Genomic DNA, 16,126 nt, shown 5'->3' on the forward strand with positions numbered 1-16,126 from the left:
GGGCCCTCCTGCACCGGGGCAGAGGGGCAGCGGGGTGTGCAGCACCAGGGCTCCCTGAGAGCCCAACTCGTGGTGCTGGGGCAGGGCAGGAGCCCGTGCACACAGAGCGAGCTGCCAGCCTCGGGACTCGGCTGGCTCCTGGGAGAAGCCAGGCGGTTTCCTCGGGGGTGAACAATGCCCCTTTGGTTTCTTGGGGCTGGCAGCACCCTTCCCTCCCGGGTCACTCCGCTCCGAGGGGGGTGCGGGGAGGATGCTCCGTGCCTGGCCACCACCCTGCCCAGGGGTTAGGGGCAGACAGATAGTGGGGGGGAGCCCCAAATCCCTGGGGTCCCGCTCCCACCGCCCTGCGCTCCTATAGCAAAAAATAAATAAAAAGAAGAAGCGAAGGCAAAGCAGCGGTGTCGGGCAGGCAGCGAGGGGCTGCGGCACCCCCACACCCACCCTCCGGGGGCTCTCCCCTTACCACATTGCTGAGGAAATCCGCCTCGCTGAAGTCTCCGAGGTCGAGGAAGCCGGGTCCGGCGGCGGGGAAGAGCCGCTCGGCGGGGAAGGGCTCCAGGATACTGTCCATGGTGCCCGGGGGCCGGGGGCTCGGCGCTGGGCGCGGGGGCTCCGCCGCTCCCCGCCCGCCGGCCTCACAGCGCCGCCTCGCTCCCGCCGCCCAGGCGCCGGCGGTCCATGGGGCGGCGGGGCCGGGGGCAGCCGGGCAGCCTCCTGCCGCCCAGGGGGGCTCGGAGCCGAGCCGAGCCGTGCCGGTGCCCCCGCTCGGGGCGAGCTGTCAGTGCCCCGCTGCGCGCAGGGGCCGGCGCCGGCCCGCCCCCGGCCCGTGCTGGGGAAGCGGCGGGCGGGCCCTGGCGCGCCGACACCCCCTTCAGGCGGCTCCCTCTGCGGGTGGTTGGGGGGCTGGGTGGCCACAAAGGGCCTGGGGAAGGCGAGCTGGCCTCAGGGAAATGGGACTGAGGGTCCCCGTCCCCTCTGAGCCCTGCTCCCGCTTATGGGGATCCCGCCGAAGAAGCCCCAGCGCTGCCTCAGCGCGTCCCTGCTCCATGGCTCTGCGGGAACAGGCTGGCGTCCCAAGGCCAGACCCGCATTTGGAAATCCCCCGGCCAAGTTTTGGGGTTCCTTCTGCACGGCCACCACCGGCTCGTGCCCCGTGCCCTGTCCCAGCACTGACAGCACAAGCCCGGCACTCCCGGGCTGCTCCTCGCACAAGCGGCCGCACGCTGCCTCCCGCACACAAAAGCCGTTCTGCTGGCGCACACAATGGGCTCTTTCAGTCACATTTGCTTTTACCTCATGTTTCAGTCAAGTGTAAAGAGCCTTGGGGTGAAAGGGTCAAAGGCATAAATTCAGCCAAGATGGAGTCACGCCACTGTTCCTGCAAAGTCTTTTAATTTCTTACTTCTACAAGGCAGGAACAGCATTTGGAAACCATCCTCCATGCAGGTGAGGTGCTCGCCATCCCCACAGAGCAGCACTCAGATCTCATGGTGGTGGTAAAGCACTGGGAATAAACCACGGGCTGTCACACAGGACCACCTCAAAGCTCTCCCACCGAGTACAAACACCTCTCCTGGCCGCCCCGTCCCCGCGGGGTGAACCCCACACGGGTGCACACTCCCTCCGCATGGAGACGAGGGTCGTGCTGGCTCCTTAACAGCAAAGGGACAGTAAAGTCCATGGCCAAACACGGATGTTTGGTTCCACGCCTTGCCCACACGAGCACAAAGCAGCCTCCTCTCGGGCCACGCGCTGTGTTTGCCCTCGGCGTGAGGCCGTGGGTTGAGATGCTGCGAGCTGTGGCTGCTGCATGCGCAGCACGGGCGGCCCAAAGGTCAAGCGAAGAAAACCTCGCTCGTTTGTCAGCACCCAAAGGGGAAAACGCTTTGGCACATTCAGACAGGAATTGTAAGGTCCGTTCTGAAGACTAAAAGATCCCGAAACACCGAAATTGGGCAGTGCAAACGTCACCTCTCTGAGTGTTGCAGCTGTTCCTCGGGAGCCAAAAGCATGGCTGTGAAAAAGATACGGGGCACGCTGGGGTATAAATGTAGGAATCCTCCTGCAAAACCTTTAACACGTGTAGAGTTTCCTTTCTGCTCTGCCGGGGACTGATGCAGAGTAGCCAAAATGCCATGCCACACCTGGAGCAAGATGGGGATAGCAGGGCAGAGGCCAGAGGAGGGCAGAGAGAATGAAAGGGGTGGAGAAAAAGGGGCTCTAAAAAGGGACGGAGGGAACTGGGCTGCCTTGGCATAGGGAGAAGGTCCCATGCCTGCAGTCTGCAGGCATTCGGACAGCTGCGGGAGGCAGGAGGACCAACAACTTACTCCTTCACCATGCTGGGGGGCTGAGCAGTAACAGACTTGCCCCATAGTAAGAAATCTTTAGATCAGGTCACAGAAAAACTGACACAAAAGTACTAGGAGGTGCCTGGGAAGTGGCAATGCATCCTTCACTGGAGCAACTTCATGAGCAAGTCCTGCAGACTTCTCTTGGGACGCATATAGGGCTGATCTGGAGCCAGCCTTCAGGTAGGGGCGGCACCACGTGCTGGCTCAAATTCCTTTTCAGCTCTATTGTCTCTGATCTTATATTTAGATTTATTTGCAATCTGATTGCAGCAGGGGACTGAAACAGCGGCTGCGTGTGCTTAGACTGATCAAGTCTCAAACCGACAGCAGATAAGCCTTCCTGGCCTTGCAGCCTTTGAAGCTGCGGATGCACATGGATGCCCAAGATCATTTTATCGTTGCTGATAAGGGAATAATCAGCCCCCTTCTCATAACAAAAGCACCCAGCTCTCTCATACTCTGCTCTGCCCTGTCTTGCTGTCTCTGACACCTTCACGGCTGTGGGGTGAGAGTGGGAAGTGCAAGTCCCTTGTTGCACGAGGCAAGGGGACCGGGCTCTGGGCTGGGACATGTGTGCAGCAATCTAGGGCACCGTGCAGCCTGCAAAGCTGGAGCTTTTGTTTCCCCCGGAGCGAGCCAGGAGGTTTCACAAACTCGTAGATGAGTGTTTCTTGAGGAATGTGGGGCGAACTGCATACGTCAGTGGTTTTTGGTTTGCTGCTTGCACACCGCTGTGCTACAGGAGGAATCCTCTGGCCGGGGTGCTTGTGGGGAACATGGTGAGGATGGAAATGGGACCTGGCCTCATCCATGGAAGAGGCACGGCAGTCCCCAGGTGGTCCCTCGGGACGGTGTGTGAGGACACGAGCAGTTGCAGACCCAGCCCTCAGGCTGTGATTTCATGTAGTTTTTGTGGGAACCACTCAAAACCTGTGAAAAAGCGATGGCAGGGGGTGAGGAGTCTAGAAAAATCATCTTCCAGCAAGAGGCAACTTTCGAGGAAGGACTTGCAGATGCCAGAGTCGCTCTCTGCCCTGTGTTCAACAGCCCCGCCTCATCCGGGAAATCCGGCTCCGTTTTGATTTCCTTCCAGCGGCGTGTTTAGACACTTTTCCCTCCAGCTGCTCCCTATTCCCTGCCTCCCAGGCAGGTACCAGAGCACCTGCTCCTGCTGCCAGCAGGGAGGAAATCACACCTCGCTCCGCTATTTTCCACCCTGGGGGGGGGAGACCCGTGAAATTGTGAACCTGCTGCCGCCGTGCCGAGAGGGAGCAGGTCGCGTTGCTCGCCTCGCCTTGCGTGCAGCTGCACCAAAGAGAAGCTCTGCCTGCGAGCAGACACATTTCACGGGGAGCTGCTGAGCCCAGCTAGGTGCAAGACGTGCCGGAGCACTCGAGCGAGGCGCAAACACACGCATGTGTGCGTGTGTGTGACGGGAACGTACAGCACAGCTCGTGCTTGCTTTCCCCCCTCGCCTGGGAAGTGCAGGGGAAAGTGAAGAGCGTATTAATTGCATGTTTGCATATGGCAGGGATCCATGAATGCTGTGGTTTCAGTGAGCACCCTGGTGCTATGTGGGGAATGAAAGGGAAGCTGCAGAGCTCGGTGCTGCGATTATTATTCTTCCTGGGGTGAACTTTGGGCCCTCGGAGAGGTCCCCATCAGCCTTCTGGGCCAGCAGGCAGGGACGCAGGGAGTCCAAGACCTGGGGGAAGGAAAGCCTTGAACATGAGACCAGAGAGCCCAGGCTCGCTCCTGCACAGAGCCCTTCACCCCCTCATGAAGGCAGCTGAGCTGCCGGTGGCAGGATCAGTCACACCAGAAAGTGAAGCTCAGCTTTCCCATTTCGTTGCTGGAGCACCACACAACTTTCAGGGTGACAACTGAGGGAAGGGCAACTTCAGCGTGTGGGCATCTCTTTGGCCGGCAGCTGAAGGTACAACCCATTATAGGAATGCTCTAAATAACCTCCCTCCAGGAAATTTGGGTGCGTGAGAAGCTCAGGACAGCAGAGGAGGGTCTGTGCAGCAGGGCGGGCATGCAGGGGTCTGCAGGAGCGGGGGGCCAGGGGTTAACAGCGAGGTCTGGATCCACAGGCAGCACTGCAGAGGAGAAAAGCACAAACCAGCAATTCCGGCATGTCTCACCCCAGTTCAAATGACATTGTTTCAGTCCTGTCTGCCTCGCCCCTTGGTGGTAATTACAGACTTTCACTAACGGGGGAACGAGAGACACGGTGGAGGAAACCTTCATTACAGGCTTATCTCCCAGAGCAAAAGCAAGCCCAGAGTAATGTCTGGGGCACGATGCCAGGATCAGCCACCAAAGCAAAATGCTTACATTTAGCACAAAAATAAAAGGGGGAGAAGTGTTAAGTGATTTGGGAAGATTAGAAGCCCACTGTGCTGGCTTCTGCACAGCGCTGGGCGCGGGGAGCGCTTTGGCGGAACTGGCGAGCCGCCCTGGTTTGAAGCACTGTGGCTTGCATCTGATGTTCTTGCTTGCATCTTCCTTCCTTCCTACTTCGCTCGTGTCCCCGGCTGCCTGTGCGTGTCCCTTTGTCACCCCTGGCAAGCACCAGCAGGCAAGGAAGGGATGGGGCCCTAGGGATGTCTCTCCTCGGAGCAGCAGATCCTTGGCAATCAGTTGGTGGCATCCGTGGCCAAGCCCTCTTCCTTTGCACACCTAAGCTGTGGTTAGGACACGTGCAGAAGAGCAGGCTTCCAGAATCCAAAGCTGAGGGCTCCTTCTCACTTTGTCTTCCCTGTACCACAGGCAGCTCTGCTAGGAAGGCATTACCTCTGCGCAGGACATCCCTTCTGCCATGATGCATGGCTGTGCCCATTGCTGTGGTGCAGGTCTCCACGGAGGGCTGACGCCTTCTGTGGCAAATGCAGTCTCCTTTCCTCTGCTGCTTTCCTCCTCCTCCTCCCTTGTACTTGCTGTCAGCGAGTGACATGGATGCAAACAAAGTTCCAGTCCTGGCCCCAGGGCATCCACACGTGAGCCTGGTGGCTGCTTGCGGTGGCATGCTGACGTCGGTGTGTATGGCAGGGCTGGTTTCAGCAGCAGGAGTTTACCTGCAGAGCTTCTGTTCCTGGTGGTGACACCTCGTTCTGGCTGGGTCTGGGGCTTGTATCAGTAAGGTCCTATAAACTGAGAGCCCCGTCCCACACGGCTAAAGGCAGGGGAGAAGAAAAGCCTTCAATCAGATTGCTGCTCAGATGTGCCTGGGGACCTGGCTGGATTTTAATTGTTCTTTCCCACTCGGTGAGTGAGCACAGGAAAAGATTTACCTTCTGGCCTTCCCACTTGGGCATGTTGACATTTCCAGGCGGCACTTTCCTCTGATGGAGAGCTTTGACGTCAGGTGGGCTGATTACAGCCTGCGGTGCCTCTGACTCATTTGGCGACGGCCTGCGCAAGGGGATTTGTAACGTGCCTCTCCGCTCTCTATCGCTCGTTACGGCTGGCTTTAAATAAATAACGCTGAGCTCCGCTCACAACTGGAGCGAAGACGCGCTCCGCTCAGCCCCAGACGCGCATTGCCATGGCGACAGATGCGGGCGGGCGTGCAGAAATGTCGCTGGGAGCAGCCAGCTCCACGGCCCCTCTCCGTGCCGGCCTCGCCTCCGAAGAGCCCGAGTGCGATGCACAAGCACGCCCGAGGGCAGCTGCGCCGGGCAGGGCAGAGAAACGAGAGGTTCGGGGCCGGGTGGTGAACGGGGATACCAGCATCCCCAGATCTTTTGCCTTCTCCAGGAGTCGCGGGACATCCAGTGCATTTCCTAAGGCACGTGGAGGCCTGGCAGCGTGGGAGCTCCTCACCTTCCCCGGTCTTCCCTTAGGCGACTTCTGATGGTTGCAGAGACCCGTCTGATGGTGCACCCCCTGCCAGGAATTTGCAGGGGGAGCAGCAAACCAGAGTAGCTGAGGCTTGTGCCCCGCTGGAGGCTTCGGAAGGGGCAGAGAACAACTTGAGCCAAAAATCCAGTCCTCCAGCATAGATCAGTAGGCCCGAGGAATGTTTTCTAGGTTAATCCTCATTTTGCAGGTTTAATGCTTCCCCAGCCGGGGTGCTGAGTCTGTGTTCTGCCACAGCCGATTTGAAAGTGGCCTTACCTCCTACAGTCACTGTACCATGCCATGCTGGGGAAGTTAATAGCACAAGAAGGGGCTGAACATGTGAAATGTTTTTTATGACTGCATAGATTGAACCACATTTCCATGACAAATCACTGAAATTTGAGAAATCTAATTTACAACACAAATTCCTTTCTTTTGTGTGTCTTTCCCAACTCAAATTCAAGTCAGAAACTCTCTGGGTTCTGCTGCAACTCTCCTCTAGCAAATCTGTGGGTGTAAGAAAGATGAAAAACAATTGCATGAGGTCTCCAGGGCTGGTCCACAATGACTCCAAACCCTAAATTGCTCATCCCTGGAGCGTGGTTTACGACTGCAATGGATCCTGGCGGAGCTGTGTAACCAGCACTTAAATAAAGGGGAGGCAGCGAGCCCTCCTGCATCAGTGGCATTTGTTCTGGGAAGGGCTGACCCAGGGGTGGCCACAGCAAGAAGGTACCGAAACCCACTGTCTCCTCCTAGAAACAGAATTGAAGGTCACAAAGTAAAGACCCCTGCAGCCGCTGCTGGCCTCTGATTAAAAATAAATCCCTTTCATGGCCAGACAGTGGTTTGGGAAGGGGAAGTGCTGAGCTGTGGTGAAAGCTCGGAGGGCTGGTGGCGGTGCGTCCTGCAATGAAAACAACAGAGGCATTAATTCAGGTACTCTGAACTTCTTCCACAGTAAAATCCTGATTTTTAGTGTGCTTTCACCTGGGAGCAAACGTGAGAGCAGCTCAGTGTGAGGAAGGACAGAGGTGAGAGGCTGTGTAGTGTCCTACGGCAGGGCCCGGCCTACACGGCCACAGCAGCTCTCCGATCCCATCACAGGCCAGGCATCTTGCAGCGTCCCACACAAACATTCATCCCGGTGCCAGCAGGTAGGTTTGCCCAGATTTTGCTTCCTGACCCATCCCGTGTAAGCCGGTCTTCCCTCCCAGCAGGCTGCCGTCCTCTCCTCCTTGACCAGATACCCAGCCGAGTATTTTTGTCTTGGATCGCACAGTCCCAATGTTACAATTACCCGCTGACCTCAAAGACTTACTTTTCAAATTACCCTTCTTTAGCAAACCCTCTGTCTAGTGGGTTGGGTGGTTTTTTATTTTTTATTTTTATGTCTAAATGGTTAAATAGTGGGTGTGGTTGAGGAGAGAGGAAAAGAAGAAAGAGGCTGACAGGGAAGGCGGGAGGGGGAGGGTTGTGAGGGTCTCGAGTGTCCTCCTCAGGATGGAAGAGCCCGCGTGCTCTGGAGAGGAGACATCAGGCTTCCTCTCATTCCTCAGCAGCGTCTTCAGGAGGGTCAGTTCTCCTGGCTGACAAATGCCACTTCAGCTCTGAGAGCACAGCAGTCCCTCTTCCTCACAGGTACACCTTGAGACCTCCTCTTGCAGCCACCACAGGGACCCCACAAATCCCCCACAAACCAGCACCCTTTGAACACGGTGTGAAAGTTGGCACCTTCCTGTCAACGCTCACTGATGTTGAACGTAACAGAAGGGACAGGTCAGCACCTCCAGAGTGCTCAGGGCCTACAGACAGACAGGGCTAGGCCAGGGCGAGGCAGCCACAGCTGCAAAGATGTATTAGTGGTAAAAAATGTGTAATATAGGTGTCATTTTTCCACGGTGCTGCTCGGCTGGCAGTTTCATCAAGTCCCTGCAAAGCTTTGCAGAATGCATGGAAACCTCTTGGGAAGGGAGAGCTGAGCATCTCAGGGATGGAGAGCAGGAGGGAACGGGACACCAGTCTGTCCTAGCGAGGTCAAAAAGGGAAGCAGCTCATGGGCTGACTGGAGAAAGTTCAAATCTGCAGCAACACCTCACACCCAGGATGCTCACACAACTTCTTCAGTTTCCAGCCCACCAGGGCTTTCCCTCCATGCTCTAAATATCTTTAAAGCCCAGCTGAGATGGCTCTAAAGCTGAGAGCCACTGTGAAAGATAAGGCTCTGAGTGATATCAACAGCTTCAGCTGGGCTGGTTTTGAAAGCTGGCCTTTAAACTACCTTCTGTCACCTGGCCAGCGGCTGCTCTTCCAGCCGCCTCATGCTCATGTTGTTCTCCATCACCTTCAGGCACACATGTGTCTCAGACTGTGTCTCAGTCCTGGTGGGCTGAGCTTTCATTGTGTCAAACATCACCAACAAAAAGCCAAGACCCTGCTCTGTGCTGCTGTGGCTCTACCTCAGTGTCCCAGCCAGTTGGGAGGGGATGCTCCTCTTCCCTTCATTCCTCCTGTGGCTCCCTGTGGGCACAGCATCTTCTCCCCTTCACTTCATGAACGCTCATGCTGTGGCACTGCCCCATGCTGTCGCAGAGCTGGCCTTACCCACCTCTGCAGTGGATGCTGCATTTCATGGTGGGTGAACAGATCTTGGTCTGGGGTGCGGTTCTCTTGTCAGTTTTGAGAAATGCTTCCAAAGCCTGTGAAACTGAAATGGATTCAGACCGACTACAGGCTGGTTAGCACAGCCCAGGCTGGGGCAGAAAGGAATATCAGAGCTCCAATTAAGTGATACTTATAAATGGTGGCATACAGTGATGATGAGAGGGCATGCGAGGACACAATACTTCTCCCATTTGGATTTAAGAAGCCAAATCCACCTACTACCAACATTTTTTGAGTGGTGTTTATTTCACTGGGTATCAGCAGGCAAGGCATCATTCAGACGTTTTCATTTCTGAAATAAAAAAATAAAATTCTAAACTCTGTTCTTCTAATGAGCTCGGGTAAATTTGCTCCCTTTTGCAGTCCTGGGGTCAATCAATTAGTGTCTGCTTAGGGAGAAGCTTAATTACGCTCAGATAACACAACAGAGTTTTCACCCCCTTGCCCTCCCTCTATACACATCCTCCTTCACACATCTGGATAAAAGCTTCGCTGCAAAGCCTAGAGAGAGCAATTGCTTCAAGCAGAGTCCCCGAGAGCACGTCCAAGCTCCCGAAAAGCATTGCAAGCTCTTGCATCATGCAGAGGCAGGAGAAGCCAGAGCAGCTAGGAAGTGAGAAGATCGACTCCGGCAGCTGCTGCCACAGGGGCAGGGTGTCACTCGGAACAGCAAGAGGTGCCTGAGCCGAGGAATCGCCTTGCCATGATTTATCCGTCCTTTAGCAGAGGCAGGATTCCTCCCCGGCCGCCTCGCGATGCCCTCGCGGTGCTGCTCCCGCAAGCAGCGCTGCGCCAGCCATTCAGAAGTAGCCTGAAATCTGGCTCCAGCTGCTCGGCTTTATTAATGACAGAAGCCCTCGAGGGGTGGGATCCAGAGGCATCACAGAGATTTTTTTCCCCTTTCCTAAGCACAAAAGACAGAAGTGGAATGCAGCTGAGGAATGTTTCGCCCTTGGAAGGGATGTAATAAATCTCCTTGGATGTGATATTTGGTTTATTTTGTGGGAGTCATTCAAAAGGAAAATGCAGATTGTGGGGCTTAGCGCTCAGCCTATGCTGGCAAAGGATCCCCGACAAAGAATGTTCATTGGCAGGGAATGTCCTGACTTTGCAAGTGAGCAAACGCCTCTTTTTCAGTTACTCTAAAAGCTGTCTTGTTATTATATAAAAGGTTGCTGCAAAGCAGATTGTGATCCAGCTCCGCTAGGAGAAGGACAAGCAATAATTGGCCTAATCTGCAGGAGAAAAGATTTGGGCTGCGCTCAAGAAAGTGCTTTCTTCCCAGGAAGGTCTCCTGGGTCGCAGGGGGCTGCTGGGGCTGTGGTCCGGTGGCTGGAAGCCTTTCGCACTGCTCGGGGTGACTCCACCTCAGGGGGCGGGGGGAAGATGGCTTCAAAGGCTCGCTGAAGTCCCTGCCAGCCCTCTGGTGATTATTCCTGGTGTGTGATTTTTATTTAACAGTGGGAGTGCCCCCTTTGGAAGGATTCTTCCCCGGCTGAAGGTCGCTGGATCTAGGGATGGGTCAGCAGGCAGGGGTGGGGGGAGAAGCTGGCGGGAGGGACCTGATGTGCAGGTGGACTTGATTTACTGCAGAAGCAAGGAAAAAAAAAAAAAGAGAAAAAGCCCAGAGGTGACCCTGAACCTAGCAGGGAGGTGAGGCTCACCGACAGAGATCACGGCTGGAGCCTCGCGGCTGTCAGCAAACTCCTGGGGAGAGGTCGCGACGGAGGCCGGGCGGATGGCAGCAAACCATCTGGGAACCCTAAAGCGGGATGAAAGGGAGCTGGTGGAGGAGCAGCAGACTGCATGGAGCCAACCTCAGCTGCCTGCAGCGGCTCCACCACTACGGGAATCGCTCCCGAGGTGGGGGGGCAATGGGAAACGCAGCCACGTGTGTGGTACACAAGCTGTTGTACAATGGTGTAGGCTTGGTGACTGCCAGGGGTACCAACCCAGCTGGAAAAAGAGAGCTCATCGCTCTGCTGGTCCTCCAGAAATGCCATTCTGGGGTGCTGGGGATCCGCCTTTCTCACGTGCTTGTGAGAAGAGATGAAAAAAAGGATACCATTAGCAAGGAGGTGCTTGTAAGATTTTAACTTCCTAGACCAGGAAGCGTGTGTTCGCAGCCCACTTTTAAAAGAGCCCCTCAGGTTGTTGCCCGCCGTTGTCAGCTGCTGGAAGGATGCCTGCATGTTTGCAGCATTCCCGTTCTTGTTAGGGAGCACAAATATCTTCTGTTCTGCTCCCCACGCTTTCATAGGGAGAGGAGGTGCCCGTGTAACACAAGTGACCTTATCAAGAAGCTCGCAGTCATGAGTTATTACCAGAGCTGGACTAAGCACTTTGCTGCCGTTATCATTGCTATTGATTATTCATTTAGAGCGAGCTGCAAATTTACACAGCGCTTAATAAACACAAAGTTTCCTGAACTGCCACTAGTGACAGGAGAATTGGGAGGCCTTTCTTTTAAAAAACAAAACAAAACAAACAAAAAATAAACCGCACACAACAAGCGCACCACCAAACTGCAATTACATCATATGTTATTTTTCCACTACAGCACAAGGCTCAAGAGCAGAGGAGCTGCCTCCACACTCTTTTGTGCATGAGCACATCAGGGTATTGTGCGAGCAGATAACGCCTTACCAGACAGAATGGAAATTTTATACCTCTTAAAATTTCCCCCAAGTTTTCCAAAGAAGCTGCATTTTCCTCCTGCAAGAGCGGGGCAGGATGTCTCAGGCCATGATGCAACATGGGGAGTATAGTCTGGACTGAGACATCTGTGGCCAGGGAAGTCCAGCAATGTAAGATTTATTAATTAATTCCTTTTGGTCACAGCACCATTATACCATTATTGGCACAAATATTTTCACTCTTTGGCCAAATTTTTTGTTCATCACCTTAAAAATGAAATTTTTTTGGCTGAAGCCTTTGTAGGTATTTTAAGAATTTTTTTTTTACAGGCACCTCTGAGAGCTGGGCTGATTTCTCCTACCCTCTTCATCGTACATCTGAAAATATCATTTTGTGCAACACTTGTTGACAAAGACTCAAAAGAAGGAAAGGGCAGAGCAAACAGCTTTGAGGACAGGAGGCTGGAAGATGGGAGGAAAGACTAGAAGTCATGTGGCCTTGAAGAACAGGATAGGAGCACAAGCTGAATCCAAATCATCTCCAATAAATTAAAATGGCAGGTTGGACAATTCCCAGGAGAAAGCACTGGGTCAGGCCTGAGGGGGGCTGAATCATCACATATTGGAGCTTGAAGAGGACTACAGAGAGCACTGAGCTTAACCCCAGTGTTTGGGAGGAACTCAGGTAAGGGAAAACAAAGACTTGAGGGTGATTTTTGGAAAGAAAGAAAGAAACAAACAAAAAAAAATGAATGCAAAAATGACATGCCATGCTACAGCAGAAACTCTGTCAGGAAACCAGGTGAGACACATTCTCCCTGGAGGTGGGAATATCCTCTAGGAGTTTGGGTCCCCCACTGCCAGTTCTGCTCGCCACACGGAGGTAAAGCTCTGCCAGTCTGCATTCACTGCTTTCACGCAGTTTACATTGGCAGCTATGGACATTGTTCAGCTGGACGCGGGTGTGGCTGAGTGTGCCCAGGCCCTTTCTGCAGTGCTTCTCCGTGCCTCAGAGGCTGGCATGGCCAAATGGCCCAGCCTTGGAAAATATTATCATCTCACAGCGAACACAGGTTGTGAACTGTACCCAAAGGAGGCCAGCCTGTACGCAGGGAAAACTGGGATCCTTAATGAGCAGCTGGGGGAAATTCCCTCGGCTCTGCATGTGGAGTGAAGCAGAGAAATCAGCTTTTGAAAAGTTCACCTGGGAATACTACCTTACATCTTAGCCCTCAGACTCTGCTTTCAGCGTGATAGCTCCCTGTGTGCCACAGACACAAACCAAATTTCTATTTTTGAAGGACTGGACATGTGTGGATGTAACATTTGTCTGCCTCTTCCACGAGGCTATCCTAAAATACGTGATGAGGCATTAACAACTTGAGGCTGCAGGGTCGTGCAGCAGGATTTCCCTGGGGAAAGGGCCCTGGGAGCAGGCTTCAAGCTCCTTGGCCACGCTTCAGGCACATCCCAGCACAGCTCTGCGATGCCATCTGTCCAGGTATCTCACTGAACCTCTTACTGTACAGGCCAAATGCCTTCTGTTCTGTTCTGTGTCATGACCATATAGGGAATTACCTAGTTTTCTATTTTTTTCTAAATAGTGTTTTTTGTTTTGTTTTGTTTTTGTTTTTCCCATATGCTACTGCGGACCCTGGTAAATACCCACTAAGGCTAAGCCAGGGTGATTCTGCCATGCACGGTGTTATTGTAGAGCCCTTGCCAGCGCTCTCCACAGAACATTTCAACTTCACTTTAACCCACCACTGCTCCATCTGTACATCTCAGTGCATTTGCCAGGCACATATAATGTGATTCAATTTGATCCCGGAGATTTTCTACATGGGCCAGTAGGTATCAGAGTCTATGAGTTATTTTGAGCTCGTCTGCGACATCCAATTCCACCCACCAGGCTTGCACAGATATATAAATCGTGGAGGTGTCTAAAATAACAGGCCCTGAGGAAACATCTGTCACCTCCAAAAGCTTGTGAGGGAGGAAGAAGGATTCAACTCAGCAACTTAAGAGAATTTTCTTTTAGCTCCAAGAAAGCAGAGAGCAGCGGGAGGCTTTGTGACACAGCCCGGATGCCTCAGCACTCAGACTTTCGCATCGCTTTCACAATTTACTTGGCCTGTGAAGGTAAGGCAAGCAACACATAGGTGCTGGGCAATTCGGATGACCTCTGTGCCACCTAACCTTTGCCTTCAAAACGAATGGGTTACTTTTCTCCCTTTTTGTTTCTGGATACATTTATTTATTTATTTATTTTCCGAAAATTGGCTGGTTGGGAGCCTTTGCAGCCAACCCCTCAATGAAAAAACACGCAGCTTGCCATGTCGCAAGTGGCACAGCTGCTCTAGTCCTGAAAGCTGCCACCTCCGGTGCTGGTTAAATATAAGGGCATATATTGCATGTCCTGCAGCTGTCGATCTTTTGGGCAAATTTGGGCAGATGCTGATGATAGTGTATTTTCACTCCCTGCATCCTTTTGAAGTGCTTCTTTGCTTGGACCACAACACCCCTAATTCTTTGCTGCCCTTCATAGCAGAGAAAACAGCAGTAGAACTGTGGAAGAAGGGTTAAAAAACCGCAGATTACATGTGGGGAACGGTGCTTATGGGGTGACCCACGACAATGTATGCACACGTGAAGGAAAGCAGCACACACAGCACAGCTGGCGCTGCCCTCCAGCCGCTGCCGAGGCAGCAGGGCACCAGCGGGGGCGAGAGGACCCGCTCGGGCCGAGCCCCCCTCCAAACGCAGCCCCCAAAGGGCGCCGCGGTCCCCCCGTGCCTCCCTCAGGCCCCGCCGCCATCACGGGGCTGGGCGCGCTGGCGCTGACGCGCTCGGCCCGGGCCGGCCCGCGGCGGGGGCGCCCCCTGGCGGCGGGCGGGCGGTGCCGCGCTCGGTGCGGCCGCCAGGGGGCGCCCCCGCCGCGGGCATGGAGATGGCGGCCGGGGTTGGGGAGGGGGGGGAGGAGGAGAGAGGGGCGGCCGCCATCAGGAGCGTTTGGGCGGCGCTGTCAGACTCATTGGGACTGATTTCGGGTGGCTCGGTGATCCTTGGGGTCCCGTGCAGCTCAGGGTGTGCCTGTGGGTCTCCCGGACACCCGCATCCCGGGGATTTGGAGGTGCAGGTTTGGAGAGCAGCTTCCTCTGCAACCCAGTTATGGGATTCACAGAGAGCGCTGAGGCCTAGGCAGCAAAAGCTCCTTTATCAAACACTTTAACCTCCAGATATCGTGGTACAGACACTGCTGCACCCTGCAGAGGGGTCTGGGACAGCTGCGGCAGCCCTTGCCTCCAGACAGGGCCAGCGCCCTCGTGGCACGCTCACGGCGGCCTCACGAGCCGCTAGGTCAGGAGGGTGCTGCTTGGAAGGCAGCACCGAGGTGTAATGGGGTCAGAGTGCTGAAATAAGGTGTAATGAGGGGCTGAAGGTGCGGGGCGGGATTTATGTAAGAGCAATCGAGTTTCACGTAAAGAAGGAGTGAGGGAACCTGCCCCTTCTAGTTAAAAAGATCAGCAGACTGACTAAAACCACCTCACCGGTACCCAGACACTCCTGGATGCAGAAGCACATTTAAGTATAGAAGATGCTAGAGAAAGAGGTAACAGGGTCCAGGCAGCCCGTGGTTTTGTTTCCTACCCGGGACAGCTGACTCTGTAACTCAGGTGTAGCAGCAGTTCATATGGCAGAGCCAGTTTTGGCTGACAGCATGGGTACTAATTGGTGTACCAAGAGCAGCGTGATCTTTCATGCCAGCTACAAACTTGCTGAGAGGCTGGGGAAAGACCCGGGCGCTAAACCCCCTGCAGCCGTGGCTGTCCTGGTAGGAGTTCCTAGCTGGCAGCTGGCTCCGGTACGTCTCCAGTGCTCCGGCAGCAATGTGGCCATGCAGTGAGAAGCACTCCTGCTTGCTGTGTGCCATTATGTTGCTGGTGTCATGTCATCTGTTCCCGGCAGGAGCCTAGGACTGCAGTGCAGGAGGATGGGATAAGCAAGGAATTCATTCCTTCCGCTTTTGTAGCCTTTTGACTCGTGTTCTGAATTGTATCAAACATCCCCCTGTTGCAAAACCACCTGCTCTTTTAAAACAAAATCCAAACAAAGCTTGAAAATAAAAATAAACGTGGAGTTAATCCAGTTTCCACAGGTTTCCTCCCCACCCTTGTAAAAAATAGGATTTTTAAAAGGGGATTGTAGCACTAAAGTAATGGGAAAGCTCTATATTCAAAAAGCGATCAACCTTGTGGTAGGTAACGTATGATTATAACAACACGGAAGCTTACACAGACATGAATGTTTTTGTTGACAGTGGACCAAACTGGGAAATACATATACAGCTGACAAAGTGGTGTAAACAGTAGCAGATTGTCTTAATTGTATGGAGAGTTGCCTAAGAACATCTTCACAGGTTCTTGATGCAAGCAAGAGCTGACCACCAGTGCCATTGCAGTGTCAGTATCTTTCATATTTTATATTGATGTAGGCTCACCACAGGCTAGGATATGTGGTTTCTTCATAGAAGATACTCCTTAGGCTGCCTTGGGCTGCCCACCTGTCTCCAGTTCACACAGATGAAGCAAATTCCACAGAAGCAGGAACATAGAGAGGATTAGA

General features: G+C 53.9%; 1 protein-coding gene across 3 annotated transcripts in view; it reads right to left on the reverse strand.

Moving 5' to 3' along the window:
* Window positions 1-623, reverse strand: part of CREB3L1 (cAMP responsive element binding protein 3 like 1) — a 42,924-nt gene extending 42,301 nt beyond the window's left edge. For all 3 annotated transcript variants that reach the window (XM_032188845.1, XM_032188846.1, XM_032188844.1), the window contains exon 1: window positions 464-623. In XM_032188845.1, coding sequence (XP_032044736.1) covers window positions 464-571 — 108 coding nt within the window. In that variant the 5' untranslated portion in view covers window positions 572-623. The remainder of the gene's footprint in view (window positions 1-463) is intronic.
* Window positions 624-16,126: the final 15,503 nt, after the last annotated feature.

This window comes from Aythya fuligula, chromosome 5, assembly GCF_009819795.1.
Source record: "Aythya fuligula isolate bAytFul2 chromosome 5, bAytFul2.pri, whole genome shotgun sequence".
In the NCBI taxonomy this organism is placed as follows: domain Eukaryota; kingdom Metazoa; phylum Chordata; class Aves; order Anseriformes; family Anatidae; genus Aythya; species Aythya fuligula.